Source organism: Zeus faber (assembly GCF_960531495.2).
Source record: "Zeus faber genome assembly, chromosome: 17".
NCBI classification, from domain to species: Eukaryota; Metazoa; Chordata; class Actinopteri; order Zeiformes; family Zeidae; genus Zeus; species Zeus faber.
The window spans coordinates 14,526,674-14,541,641 of NC_137204.1; the positions used below are offsets into that span (position 1 = coordinate 14,526,674).

At 44.5% G+C, this 14,968-nt stretch overlaps 2 protein-coding genes across 2 annotated transcripts; one reads left to right on the plus strand and one right to left on the minus strand.

The window, feature by feature from the left end:
* The first annotated feature begins 38 nt into the window (after positions 1-38).
* coq4 (coenzyme Q4 homolog) lies at positions 39-5,155 on the plus strand. Its single transcript, XM_080018137.1, has 7 exons — positions 39-352; positions 1,086-1,247; positions 2,216-2,312; positions 2,457-2,559; positions 2,708-2,837; positions 3,854-3,947; positions 4,803-5,155. The coding sequence occupies exons 1-7, from the start codon at positions 295-297 to the stop codon at positions 4,984-4,986; spliced, it is 828 nt and encodes a 275-aa protein (XP_079874263.1). The 5' UTR covers positions 39-294; the 3' UTR covers positions 4,987-5,155.
* An 801-nt stretch (positions 5,156-5,956) lies between these two features.
* Positions 5,957-9,820, minus strand: bspry (B-box and SPRY domain containing; the record flags this gene model as incomplete). The annotated part of the gene is made up of 6 exons (XM_080017619.1): positions 5,957-6,492; positions 6,898-7,022; positions 7,191-7,216; positions 7,353-7,583; positions 7,946-8,044; positions 9,395-9,820. 6 exons carry the CDS (start codon positions 9,818-9,820, stop codon positions 5,957-5,959), a joined length of 1,443 nt encoding a protein of 480 aa, XP_079873745.1.
* Positions 9,821-14,968: the final 5,148 nt, after the last annotated feature.

Sequence of the window (14,968 nt, forward strand, 5' to 3'; positions counted from 1 at the left end):
CGCATGGCCCCGCCCCCCCCACACAGGATGCCGACGTCACCCGGCGTCCCGTCCCGTCCCGTCCCGTCCCGCCCGCCTCCTCCTCCCGGCGGGTCCCCGCGGAAGGACGGGCGCTCGTCAGCTGCGGTCGAACGGGGGGGCGACGCGAAGGCGATATCAAACCGCGCAACCCACAGCGGTGCGGACGGGGACGAGGACGAGCGCCACGTTATTTTCTGGGCGTCGTGTTGAGGGAAGGGTGGTGGTGGGTGCTCCGCCGGGCATTTTGCGCACGCGCAGAGCGGACCCACAGCAATGCTGCGGACGTGCGCGGTTCAACCTCGACGCCGCGCGGCGGCGGCGGCTTTGACAGGTACGCCGTGGTCAGACGTCAGCAACGCCCTAAAACGGTCCGATGGGACGCCACACTCCTATCTTGTACCGTCGTTTCGTCGGAGACAGCGCTTTTGTCAACAAAGAGCGATTCGACGGGTGTGTGCAGGCGGCGGGCGGCGTTGCCCGACGCCGGGTTGGCTGGCGTTCCCGAGTGACGGAGCCGTCGAGCGTTGCGCTTTTATGCCTCTTTCCGATCGGCGCCCGGGAAGTTTATTTCGAGTTATGAGCATCCGATCGAATACTCACACTCCTCGAATACTTCATTCGACTTTACTAATTAGGATTCAGTGTGATGTAATAGCAGACGCAGTATCGATCAGGTATACATATTATTGTTGTGACAAAGTTGGCTGTGTGATATTGCCAAATGTTCCTATTTTTCATTTGTATTACTCTATTTTAGCGCCTATTGTTTTGATGTGAAGATCTGGCGTACATCTAAAATATGGATTTATTTTTCATAAATGCTGTTGTATTGTTATTGAGTCGCTTTTTGATATTTTTGTCCTCCGAATCATCGCAGAAGTAACAATGACTTCTGCGACCTTACGGCCCCCCTTTACGGAAAAAGAGCGAAACGTGCGGAATCTCAAGACTGTTCTCTCTCATGGAACCACGTGTGTGTTTGGCGTTGTCCCCGCAACTGGACAAGAGCACCGCCACCAGCAGCGGTTGTACGGACGCTTCCAATGCCTCTTCCTTTCTTTCAGCGCTCGTCGCACGTCAGCAGCGCAGCGGCTACGGCAGCAGCGACCCTGCAGACGGCTGCTATGGCGGACTCTACCCGGACCATATCCCCACCAACCACCTCCAGAAAGCTCTGCTGGCCGTCGGCTCCGGGTTCGCTGCGCTGAACAACCCCTACAGGCACGGTGGGAAACCAGCACAGCAGAACCCACTTCAGTCAATGCACAGCAATAAATGATAGTGTAACGTTGCTGCTTTGCCTCACCCATCATCTGAGTTTGATTTTGGTATTTCTTTAAATAAAGTCCCACAGTGCGATCCAAGTCACAACGCTTTCTCGCCTGTGGGCGTGTGTTTTCGGAAGTTATTCAATAACCATACTGATTTAGACCTCAAAGTAGCTTTTATTTTCCTTTCTGAAAAAGTGAAACTAAGGGCTCCAGTTTCTCTTGCCAAACTGATATTGTTTCGAGAGCATTCTGAGAATCCTGACAAACTTCCTCTCCAGAGAATGAACTGTATGTATTGTTTAGTCATAATGGCTTTTTGATATGCAAAGGTGATTTAACCGATGCAGTGATCACCAGATGTATTGTGACCATGAGGTGCACTGGGGAAGTACGCCCTTATAATTATGCTTTTCATTATACAAAGCTGCTCTTTGGAAATTCTCGTTCTCTTATGTATTGATATTTCATACGAAACAAGACGTTTAAAGAACATTCTTTAAACTTTGGGCTCAATACACTTGGTCCACCCCTGCCGGTTCCTACAAGCTATCATTGTGACAAAAGCACAGTGAGGATGACAGTAGTATAATGAATTAACTGGCAAAGCAGTGTTTACTACCAAAATAAAAATAAAATGAACCTGGTTCTGAATGATTTAATGAAGCAAAATAAATCATTAATTTGTCATACATCTCATATGTAATACATTGAAATTGACATATCAAGGTTGCCTGACCCAGAAAAATCCAGGAAAAGAGAAACACAATTATTTAAATTAGATTAAATTCAATTCAATTAAATTAAATGAACAATTTCAGATGTTCAGTTCAGTTTCAAAATGGGATTAAATATCACAGGGAAAATTTACTTTTTAGTCAGATAATCTTTCATTCATTTGAAAAATAAAATATTCTATTACACAGACATGGTGGCCGTTCTCGGAGAGACCACAGGACACGTAGCTCTGATCAATCTCAGAGACAGGATGAGGAATGACCCTGAGGGTTACACCATCCTCACGTAAGTCATCTATCCACAGTACTGTGGATCTTTCAATCTATGTTTACATTCATTACATTGTTTCATTCTCTTTTGAGAATGTATAAAATGCATATGACCTCATTATATGACCCTAGTCTACTTTCATATTTTGGTTTGTGATAGGGAGAGGCCAAGAATCCGTCTGTCTACACTGGATCTGCGAAAGATGGCTTCACTGCCTAATGGTTCTTTTGGCAGAGAATATCTCCGTTTCCTAGAAGACAATGTGGGTCAAGCATTGTGGGGGTTGCAAAAATTCATATAATGCCAATTCAATACAAACAGCATCAGCATTTAAAAAAAAAAAAAAAAAAGTTGTATTTCCAATTTTAATACCTTGTCTTCTATCTGATTTTGTTGCTTTTTCGCCAAAGCATGTGACCCCTGACTCCAGGGCAGATGTGAGGTTTGTGGACAACGAGGAGCTGGCCTTTGTCATGCAGCGATACAGAGAGGTCCATGATCTGCTGCACACTTTACTGGGCATGCCCACTAACATGTTGGGTGAGTCCCGCTGCATGTGTTCTCTCTTTCTATCGAGGTGGTATTATATACCATGTATACAGGCATGCATGTAAACACCTATCCATGTACCGTGGAAAGCTCAATTGCCTCGTGGATGTGAGACTTACACATGAACATTTTGTGGAGTATTTCTTCCATTTTTTTTTTTTTTTTTTTTCAAATGTATTTTTATTGAAACATTCTTAGTTACATTTCCAGCAATAATTATATTGTCCTTTACCTTTTTTTTCTCCACTAAATAAAAATAATAGAGGCCAATCTAAATAAAAATAATAGAGGCCAATCTCAATATATATTTGTATATATACACATACCTACATATATATTTACCTATCCATACTTCTCTCCATACGTAACTATATATACATCACTCTTTTCTAAGTCAGAAAAGAAAAGAAAACATTCTCGATTCTCCTTCTCCAGGTTTTATCTGTATCCACATTGTACCATGGTGTACCATTGTACCATGGTGTATTTTCCTTCAGGTGAATAAGAGAATCACAAGATTATATCAGTATAGAAATGAATAGCAACACATTGTAGTGTAATCGGGGAGTCTTGATTTACACCTTCAATATCAACTCTGTCGTGCAAAGTCTGATCTAATTGGCGAAACATTCTCAATCCAGTTTTCCCAAATTCTATTAAATGTATCAATTTCTCCATTTCATATCAAGCATTATCTCAATCCAATCTTCAACCTCAGGTGCCCCTATTTTCAACCAATTTCTGGTTAAGAGCTTTTTTACTTGCAATAAACGTTACCTTAAACATATATTTATCTCCAAATCTTGCAAATTCCTTTAAGCGGAAATTTGACTTTGTCCGCACATTTCTTTCGCTCTGACCAGTGAGGATTAACGGGAAGGCAGCCCCAAATGTACCTTCCTTTTTCACTATGAGTAATTCCTCCCCGTCCGTGTCTCCGACGCGGGCGCACGCTCCGTTGCTCACTCGCGTCTCTTCTCTTTCTCTCCCTCGTGCTTTCGCCCCAGGTGAAGTGGCGGTGAAGTGGTTTGAAGCCGCTCAGACCGGGCTGCCGATGTGTATTCTTGGAGCGGCGCTTGGACCGTTACGTCTTAATTCAAGGTGGAGTGGCTTCCTGGCCGTCTCCCTGGCCATCAATCTCGGATAACGTTTTTTGTCCAGGGTGGCCGATTTTATATGATCTTTTTGAGTTAATTGTGTAACTGGTATGACATTGTTATACATGTTATGATAGCAGTACCCTATTCATACAGTCAGATAGTGTACAAATTGACTTGAATAGTGTTTCTATAGTATTAATAATTACGATACTGTATGTTTTTCCTTACTAGAGAATATCAATAAGCCGGTAAAGAGAAAAAACAAAATCATAGCCATCACAGAGGGAGGCCCGGAATCTCGGGTTAGCTGAGATATGACCGATCTTTGGTCAAAGTTTTAAAAACAGGGAGTTACGAGGCAGAGAATGAAGTCCACCGCCCGCAAAATAAAGACGTCACGTGTGAACATAAAACACTCAAACGAGGAAACTCAAGGGTGACAGGGGTGGTAGGAGCAGGAAATCTAGAAAAAAAAAAAAAAAAAAAAAAAAAAAACCTGACCACATGGCAGTAAAAGCAGTACCTTGCAGTTTTGTCGACGTTTCGTTTTCGTGTTATTTCCGAAACCCTTATAATCCAAAAGAATATGGGATGAATAATTAGCTAAGTGACAAAATCTGGCAAGTCATTTTTCAAGCGATAATAAATCTTAAACAGCTTTCGACAGATTTCATTGACCGACTCTAGAGTTCATGAGATGACCGTTTCGTGAGATTGAGAATAAATCGACCCACAATGACCACATCAGCGTGACTAACAAACCCATCAAACCCGATCATTCGGGTCTCTTCTTTAGAGTTCTGCTCACTTTGTTACACCATTTCACCTTTTTATTTTTATTTTTATTTTTTTTTAGTCGTCTGCAGTCCCTGCTCACGTCCCTGGGTCCGTGGGCAGTGCGGAATGGACGCCGAGCGCGCTGTGTTCTCAGTATCTTCTACGAGAGACGCTGGGACCAAAGCCTGGAAGACCTCAGACGAGAGCTCAACATCGAGCCGCCCCCCATCGCTCTCAGTGCCCCGAGCCAGGTCAATGTCTAAGAAGGAGTCCAGAGCAGATTATTGACCCAAGGGACAACAGCAATGGACTTTTCTGTTTCTCTTTCTATTTCTATTTCTAAGAAGATCGACACGTGACCTAAGTGCAATTTTTAAGTACAGCTTCCTTCTCTGCGTTTGTGTCTAGCGTTCTGTATAAAGGAATTCATCAAAAAAATATTTGTCGCAAATTTTTGTACGAATTGGGGTTTACGTTTGTGAAAGGGGCAATGACAAGTCGCTGTATGTTGTGAGTGCTTTCGCCAGGTGAGATTGCTGTTGAGCATGGTAAACCCAATGGCTCATGCTATCAATAATGGCATTAAGAGTCTATTCCCATGGTTATTATATACTCTCATAAGCCGCTTTTTGATTCTGATTTAGATTCTCTCAAAGTGCTATTTTCGTCCATAGCTGTTAACAGTTTAAACCAGCAACCCTCTAATTATGGACTTATTACATTTTGACCAATGTGTATTCCACACACACACACACACACACACATAATGAAAAACGACTGAATCAACGGGTGTACTTAACATTCCCTTTTATAAGGTTATATCATAAAATATACTTAAGAAATTTAAACGAGGTTGATCAAACAACCAACATAAACTCATTCTAATAAAAGAGAATAATAAATCCAACAACACAAACCACCAGCGATTAATAATAATAATAATAATATAATGTCAAGACTACTGTACAATTTGATCAACAGATTGATACAGATAATCAAATACTTACGACGGAGTAAAAAAAAAAAAAAAAAATCTAGCTCTGAAGTGAAAAGGCTGAACAGTGAATCGGACAACGGACATAAAACGGTTCCCTTGTGAACACCGGTCTCCTCAATATTGCGGAATCCCTTTTTTTTGATTGCGGCTAATACGTTCAAGAATTTTGTCGCTACTTGGAAGAACATCACGTCATTTGAATGGCATCCTTGAAAAACAGGCCGCGTAAGTGCGTGTCAGTGCAGGATGGAGATGCTGCGGTCGGCTATGGCGAACGCCGGCAGCAGCGGGGCGCTGAAGGGATGCGTGAAGGAGTGGAGCACGGCCCTGGAGTCGGGCTCGTAAAATATCAGCGTGCGACTGGGCCAGTCGAGGAGCAGGCCGATGCTCCGGGGCCTCTTCACCACCTGGATGGGGCTGTTCTTCCCGCCGTGGCAGAAGGAGAAGTCCCCGTCGTAGTGGGACAGCACCCAGGAGTGGCCGTTGTAGCCCAGGCGCGGCCCGTTCCCGGAGCCCTTGCGCTCCATGCTTTGGTAGCACACCCCGACTTTGAAGGCCCCGCTTTGACCGATGTCCACCACCCAGCTGTGCGTGCCGGAGGACATGGACTCGGAGCCCAGCGCGTTGGGCCAGTAGTCGAAGCGCGCGGGGTGATACGGCGGAGAGTGGCGGGCTTTCTTCGGGAGGAAGGTCAGGGTGCAAAGGTCATCGGAGACGGACAGCAGGGGGCTTACTGTGTGCTCATCTAACTTTAAATCGGCCGAACCGTATGCTGCGGGAAGCAGGAGAGAAGAAGGATATAGATATGCCTATGACACAAGTCAAGATTCTACTGGAATACACGGATACACACATAATAAGTGCTAAGGACGTTTATAAATACCAATACACTGACTGTAAATGCTGGAAATGTATTTAGTCATTTTCTTTTCACATACACATAATGGGATGCATATAGCCCATTATGTAATATAAAAGTATTATTAATTATCGTATTATTATTATTACATAAAACATTAAAAAAAAAGTTTGAATAAAATAAGATAATGGGATAAATACTAATCATATCATGCCCATGATATACCTCACCATCATCTAATTGAACACAAATACGTGTATACATGCTATCTTTGAGTGTTTGGATGAGGAAAAATATTAAAAATAAAGCTCCGCTGACCCTTCGGCCCCAGCAGGATGGCACTGGCCCAGAGGCCTCTCAGCAACTTGCTGTCACTGCAGCTGGAGTTCAAGTTGAGCTGCTCGGTGTCACAGGGCTCCCCCACACCTTCTGCCTCCTCCACTCTGTGACGCACACACACACACACACACACACACACACACACACACACACACACACACACACACACACACACGTGCACGCAGGAGGAAAGGCAGATGAGTCCTACTGTATAGGATGTCATAAACATGTAACTGTCCACTGGCCGACGGTATCATGTGATTAATAATTACCTTTCAGCTACTTCCTGGACGCAGGTCTGAAAGACAGAAAGGCACCTCTATAAACATTACCCCGGACATCGATAGAGTATATCAGAGTAATTCTCATTCGGATTATAATTCTATTTTTCCACCCCCTGCCCGGCGCCACTACTGTATTTCTCTGCTTCTCACCACCAGCTGCACGTCTGCCGTGTGTGTGAGGGTGTGCACCAGACCCGAGCGCGTCTGCGCCAGATTGGCCAAGGCCTGGTTCCAGTGGGCCTTCTGGGTCAGGAGGCACTCCTCCACCCTCTCCTCCTCCCGCTGCACCCCCTCGAGGAGACGCTGCTCCTCTTCGTCCAGGGCCTCCCGCACCATGCTGACCTGCGCCAGCACCTGCTCTCGGGCCTTGCTCGCCTCCGCCTGCATGGAGGGAGGCAGAAGGCAAACACAGCATTTATTTTTCTTAAATAGCGTACATTTCCTCTAGGTTTCGAGGTATTCCTAGTGAGGTATTCCTAGTTATTAGTAGTTAATTGTTATACGTTAGAATAAAAATGCTTGGTTTCAGTGTTCTCACAATTGGGATGAACTTTGTTGCCTCAGTTCATACGATTACTCAACACGTCTGATGAACAACAATGAATTATTACGATGATCTAATACAATAAGCATTTGTAATAACAAGTAGGTTCCGATTACACACGATGACAACCGAAAACGTGAGCAACTTTTTCCGTCCTGCTTTATCCCTTCGAGCGCCGGTGGGATGAGAAAGTTGTCACCTGCAGCGCTCGGTCTTTGGCCGTCAGGGTCTGGCTGATGAAACGTTCGATCCTCGACGCCTGCAGCTGGATCTTTTCGCACACGTCGACCAGCTCGTTCTGTGAAGGAGAGAGGAAACACGATCTGTTGTTCGGCGCCCGATGCGATCACATGATATTTGAAGGTGTTTTAGTGTTAGTTGCCGTCACTTGCAGTGCTACTCAGAATTCCTCACCCTGCCTTTGTAATAAGTAGTAACACATTGATGAACCACCGTGAATGATTCCTGTAGAGAGCCGGGCGGACTTTTTGGGGGGGGCAGCTCAGTTTGTGTTGTACCTGGAGCAGAGCAGTCAGGCAGCCCGTAAATAAAGGAATCACCCGAAATTCGGAGTTGTCCCTCCACCCTGAATGTTCCATCTCAACATGTCGGCTCAAGAGTGTCCCTTACGCACGGTGTTTCTTTTTTTTCTTTTCCTTCAATAAGGAGCAGAGTAAAGTAAAATAGCCTACAACTTGTATTTAAAAAAAACCCACGTTTTTATTTGGAGGAACGGGACGAGGGGACGCACCGCGGAGCGCAGTTTGCCGGCCACTGGGCCCCGGTGCAGCTGCACCGGTTGCACTGTTGGTAGTTACGCCACTGGCGTACATACTATCGTCCAGTGTACCTTAGTTTGTGAGTCAACAGTACAATGGACATACTACATTGGCACTTCCTGGCAGCATGTTCACTGCAAACCTTTACAAACCTCTTTCCCTCACAATGTATTATGCCATATGCTTGTTTGCATAAGACAACATTTAACCAAATGTCATCCTGGTACTTTTGGCACACAAAACATTCACATACTAATTTGCCATATTAAATAGTACGCTATGCCATTTCATTTCCATTTGAAGGACACAAACCACCGAGGAGTTCAACTGATAGCCAACTAGAGCTATAACCCACCTGGTCGAATTTTCCATCTAGTTGAATTAGAGTGCCCCTGGTGCCGTTGATTTACTCTGTCACCAATAATGAACCAAGTGATTTTTTTTTTGAAATGTAGAATTAAAATGCAATACAATTAATTTTTTTTATTATTCTCTTTCATTTGTGTTTGAATGAGAGAATTTTTTTTTAAATGGGACAAATCAGACTGTATAGTCCGATTTGTCAGACTGAGACTATGTAGATTATACTATATATCATTAGACTATATCGTCTGATTTGTCAGGTGATCCCATTTAAAATAGTCAGACTATCCCATTTAAAATAGCCTGCAGTGTTTTGGTACAGCAGTCATGGTCCCACGCAACTTGAAATTCCCGTTTCTCCACCTGCCACGGGGACTGACTGCGAGGAACTGGAAAGGCGTTTGGAGTGATGGCTACCACCCAACGGACCCACTGTGAACAAAGTGGATGAAATACGATGTTATATAATCAGATGTTATCAAATCAACCCACTGCGGAGCACTCACCCTGACTGCGGTGACCCTGGCGGCCAGCGGCGTCGCGGTGTGGCCGGCGCAGGAGCCCACGGCGGCGCAGTGGGCGCAGACGAGTTTCTGTTCGGAGCAGCAGAACCAGTCCAGCTCCGACTCGTGTTCCGGGCACAGTTCCGCTTCGCCGGAGAATATCCCCGACTCCGCGTCCGAGGTGGATGTGGGAGAGGAGGCGGCGGAGGTGGAGGTGGAGGCGGAGGCGGAGGTGGGGGATGCGGCGTCCACGCCCGCCGGTGCCGGGACCGAGTCCCTCGGCCGGGCTGCGTCTCGCCTCCCGAGGGTTTCACTCAAAACGGTCGAAAGCGGCCGTTCAACCTCCAGACGCCCGCCTCCCGGCGCGTCGCCGTGCCCCCGCGGGCGTCCCGGGGCCGGAGCGCGGCTTGCTGGCGGCGTCGTGTCCATGGCGCGGAGTGGGGGAAGCCGCGCCGGCGCGCTGCTCACAACAGGTGTATAAGGACACGCACCCACTACTACCTCGTCCCGCAGGTGTAACAGGTGAGCCGTGGACACGGAAGTAGCCCCAGAGGTCAGTGCCGGGAAGCAGGTGGTGCAGGTGGTGCCGGCGGTGTGTTTAGCGTGGGCGGAGGCCGATAGACCTTAAGGTACTTTATTTATTTAAATGTACTTTTAAGGTTTTTAAAGATGAGAATATTTCTCTCAAAGTTAAAAAAAATAAATAAGAGTGCTGGTTCAAATGCCAAATACAATTATAGATACATTATAAATAATAACTTTAAATAAATGATGAAAAATAATAATGAATAAATTATAAATAATACAGTAATTATAAATAAATTTGAAATTAAAAAAAAATATGATTATTATTATTATTATAAACTACCTAATTGTCCGTTTCATAACATAACATAACAAATTAAGTCTTTCAACTTAATAGACATACATGAATAAACAAGATACTTTTTTAATTGTATTTATTTTTTACAATATAAATTACTGTCAATAAATGGTTCTCAATATTTATGTGTTACTTCCCTTTTAAACCCTTTTTCGTGATTGACCCTAAAATATAATGAAAATGTCCTCTCAAGCAATCTATTGTGACAAATTTGTTCAAAACGGAATCAATAACACAGAATTAACTCTTAATTGCAGAAAACTTACACCATGGAATTAAAATAATGGCATATTGACAGTTATGAATATAAGTGTGTAAATACAGCTGCCATTGTTTCTAATCCAGGCAGTACACCTGTGTAAAATGTTGTAAAATATACTAAAATCAAGCATGTAAAATCACAAATGTATGACATCTTCAGAATCAATTGTAACAGTGCTTCCCAGTCTTTTTCCCAGTACAGGGCAATTCATTTTAAATTTATGATCCATTGTTGCAGGGCAAGATTTTCAAATTTTTTTCCATAGGCAGTCTCATATTTTTTCTACTAGACATTTGATGCCGCCTGCCAGTCAGCTCCTTTAAGCCGATGTCCAGCTCTGGTCTCATCAAGTGGTGATTGGCAGCTTCTGGGCAGGGGTCCCCAACATGTGACCAAGATGGATGCGCAGCAACCACCCACCACTGCCCATTAGCAGCTGATCCCTCCTGATCCTCTGCCTCCTCAGTCTGTCCCCAGTGCCCACTCTGTCTGGAGTGGCCAAAAACCCAGCGAGAGATTAGATATTAAGATGACTTTGACCATCTATTGACCCTCATGATGAACTCTTTGCGCAATTTATGAACATAATCATTCCAGGACCCATCTTGAGATGAGATAAGGGCTGGCACAACAAAAAAAAATGATAAGCACCTCAGAACCCAACTGGTACTTGTTTGCGTCAGTGCTACTTAACAGCATTTCCCGTGTCTGCCTTTGTAGTGAGATGCTCTTAAAATTCCAGTGATGGCTTAAAATCTGCCATGTATGATCATTAAAAAGACGCTCAGTAACTACACATTACTACTCAATTACTACTCATTTGCACTCATTTGCGCAGGAGGTAGAGCGGGTCGTCCAGTAATCAGAGGGTTCCTAGTTCGATCCCCCGTTCCTCCCGACAGCACGTCGAAGTGTCCTTGAGCAAGACACTGAACCCTGAAGTGCTCTCGATGAGCTGGTGTGCACCTTGCATGGTTGTCACTGCCATCCATGTGTGAATGGGTGAATGTGAGGCGTATATTGTAAAGTGCTTTGAGTGCTTTGCAAGACTGGAAAAGCGCTGTATAAAATGCAGTCCATTTACCATTTACCATTGGTGGTGGAGCTCCACATGATTGTTCTTCAATACAGTGAGGAGTGGACATGTTTAGACAAGGACTGATGCAACAATACACAGACACACACACCAAGGATTGGTGCTGCCAGACATACACCCTTAGTGCAAATAGATTTACCAATTTGGGCATTGAGTTTTGTAATGATTTTGAGCCTACATAATCCCCTGGTGTAAATAAAGTGGGAACTGAATGAATTGAGGCTGAGTGTAAAGAGCAATAGCTTACAGCTATTACCTCTGCCGTAAATTGATAAATGAGTCAACCGCTTTACAAGAAGAAGTAAAAGAATCTTGAGTTATCACACGGCACACACACCATAACATATGCATGCACTCGTGCGGCGATGACAACAAACACACACACACACACACATGCTTCAAATGGTGGCCGGTGAAATGAGTTCTCTGCTTTTAACCCATCCTAGCTTGTCCTTCCTCCAGGGGGGGGCAGCCAGGAGCTGTGGGCAGCGTACAGCGACACCCGGGGACCAGCTACAAATGTCCATGGTGGTCAGACGAGGATGTTCTGCATGTTTTTGTTGGGGGTCCTTACTGATGTTACATGAAGGAAATCCCATGTGAGCACGGGGAGAACATGCAAACTCCACACAGAAAGGCCCCTAATCGGGAGGTAACCTGGCGGTAATCCAGGGGTTTCCCAACAAAGTCCCTGTAAAGCAAAAATGAACGTGTTCTGAGTTTTTCACACCACATGAAAATGCGTTATTAATCACCCAGCCAAATTTGAATGAATCAAAAAATTGACACGTATTTAAAATGAGATTTCAAAACCGTGGAAAAAAAAGGCAGTTCCCTCTGTTCTGAGACGCTGGGGGCGTGTCCACTGAAGGTGCTGAAACCTGGCACACTGAGAGCCGCTGCAGCGACAGACTCTCCTTCAGCGAGCACCAGTGTTGCCAACTTGCCGACTTTGTCGCTAGATTTAGCGACTTTTCAGACCCTCTTAGCGACCTGATTTCTAAAAAGCGACTGGCGACAAATTCAGGGACTTATTCAGACCATCAGGGAAATGGCGAGACATATATTCAAATATGTTATATTGTAATGCATTCCTATGCACCGTGCTGCTCAGAGTAATCGCAGTCCACACCTCCTCTGCCAACAGCGCTGGGGTCTCTCCGTCTCCTCTGGGCAGTCAGTAGGTGTGGGTGTGGCCAGAGGGCTGCAAGACAGCGTGCCCAACTACCAATCACTGATCACCATTTCTTTAAATAATTGTAAATAGATATTGATTTATAAATAGTTTCACATAAATAGATAAATAAATAAATAAATACCTAGTTTTAGATAATAAATAGTTGACTCTCTATAATAAATACACAGTATAGAATAATATTTTCTGTAGATTTTTTTTTTCTACTTCAAATATAAGATGTCCCTGCAGTGAATTTGTGATTATTTGGCCAAAGATTTCTCTATCTACCTTTTATATGGTGATCTCTCTTGAGACAACCACTGAGCTTTATGCAAACGATTACGCGGTGACGTAATCAATACGCAAACTAGCGCACGACATCCTCTGGCGACTTTTGGCGACTGTCGGAGCTAGTGTTAGCCGCATTCATTGGAAAGCAGTCGGCAACACTGGTGAGCACAAAGCGCCCACCCGCTGAGCCGGAGAACGAGTCGCTCGCACACATCTCCCAGCTGGAGCTACCAGGGCCGGGCTCATAAAACAGGGGTTGCGAAAAGATCGCTCTGATCGAGCTGCGGCGCTCCACAGCGGCTTTATACACTGTTAGGGGAGGGGCCATGTAAAGTAGGACTGCAGTGCGTCATCGAGTCTGATTAAGCCCCGCCCCCCCCCCCAAAAATCCAGATAACAAAAATGGTAAAAAACTGTTTGAACGGTCTAACTTCGCAATTGAGTACTACATCGTTCTCAGGCTTTTCATGTGTCTTCAAGTAATGGTTTTCTACGTTTAATGTGTTCGGAAACAAATCACTGAATTCTCTTTATGGGGACAGAATACACGTGGCGTGTTTAAGGGTGGCCATCATCACCGGCCATCACGGGGGACTGGGGGAGGCAGGTTCTAGTCCCAGTAAAGCAATGCTTCAGGTGTTGTGGCAGGATGAGGCGGATGAAGGGAGGTAAGTTCATGGGTGCATGTAGTTCCACCTGCACGCAGAACCTGAAGAACAGGGGCCCCTCAAAGCGGCTTGGCCACCACCGTGTCCTGCATCTCCGCTGTGTCCTCCTAGAACTGATAAGCAAAGGACAGTTTGCTGATCACATAAAGACTACAGAGCACGTGGTGCATGGAAATTCAACTTTTCAACGCTTACCAGTTAATGGAATCCAAGGACCCGTGGGTTTTATACGCTACTATTGTTCCGTCTAATTGGAGCTTTTGTTGGTCAACTGTTTAAATGGGGAATCATTTCTTATTGGGCAAGGCTATTTGTAAGACAAATTGTGATTGGTTGAGGGTATTTAGGCTATTTGTCCCATCCACTTATATCTCGTTACGACAGAATTAATATGGTGGAAAATACTGATGGACCTGATAGCGAATAGACAGGTGGTGGCTGGACGAAACATTATGGAGATTTGGGGTTTTTCTTCCATCCTTGTGCCGAAAAAAAAGTAGCCGCAGCTTTCGGGCCATTGGACACGGAGAACACAGCGACACCTGGGGGCCCCTATGAGTCACAGCAGTCACATGTGGAGACGGAGGGCGTCGATCTCACGGTTTCCATCTCATAATACTGAGATGGAAACTGTGAAATCAACGCCCGAGTGGTTTTCATCTTGCACATGATAGACAAAAACCTGTGGGGCTGCATATTTCATGTCGATCTTCTGATGTTCGTATTCAGTTTAAGTTCTGCAATAAAAAAACAGATATTGTGGTTTCCGTCGATATGCTCCAATAAAAGGTTGAAATTCCCTGTCTTGACTTTACTTTAGACTTAAAGACTTAAGAATTTAGAATATTTTAGAAATATTTAGAATAAGTATTTGGAGAGGGTGCTGATAAAATGCCTTGTTGTGTGGGGCGAGCCAGTTCTCCATTGTCTATTTGTCTAGTTCTACACTCTCTATTCCACTCTTTCCACTTGTGGAATAAGTGTCCTCTCAAACAGCTGGTATTAATGATCTATCCTATTAATATCTGTCTATTCTATATCACTTTGTTATATAGGCAATGCACGTTTATTTGTTTATTTTTTTGCACAGCACATTTCATACACATAGCGCTTTACATAAGCTATAAAATACATTTTATAAAAGCAAAGAAGAATCAGTGCATCAACTCATAGAAATGAATGAAAACGATAAAACGGGAA

What these genes read in the sequence shown, in the direction of transcription:
- coq4 (XM_080018137.1), top strand. Translation starts at nt 295, where the DNA reads ATGCTGCGGACGTGCGCGGTTCAACCTCGACGCCGCGCGGCGGCGGCG. An exon ending in GAACAACCCCTACAGGCACG is followed by an intron (nt 1,248 to 2,215) that starts GTGGGAAACCAG and finishes TCTATTACACAG; the next exon opens with ACATGGTGGCCGTTCTCGGA. An exon ending in TCCGTTTCCTAGAAGACAAT is followed by an intron (nt 2,560 to 2,707) that starts GTGGGTCAAGCA and finishes TTTTCGCCAAAG; the next exon opens with CATGTGACCCCTGACTCCAG.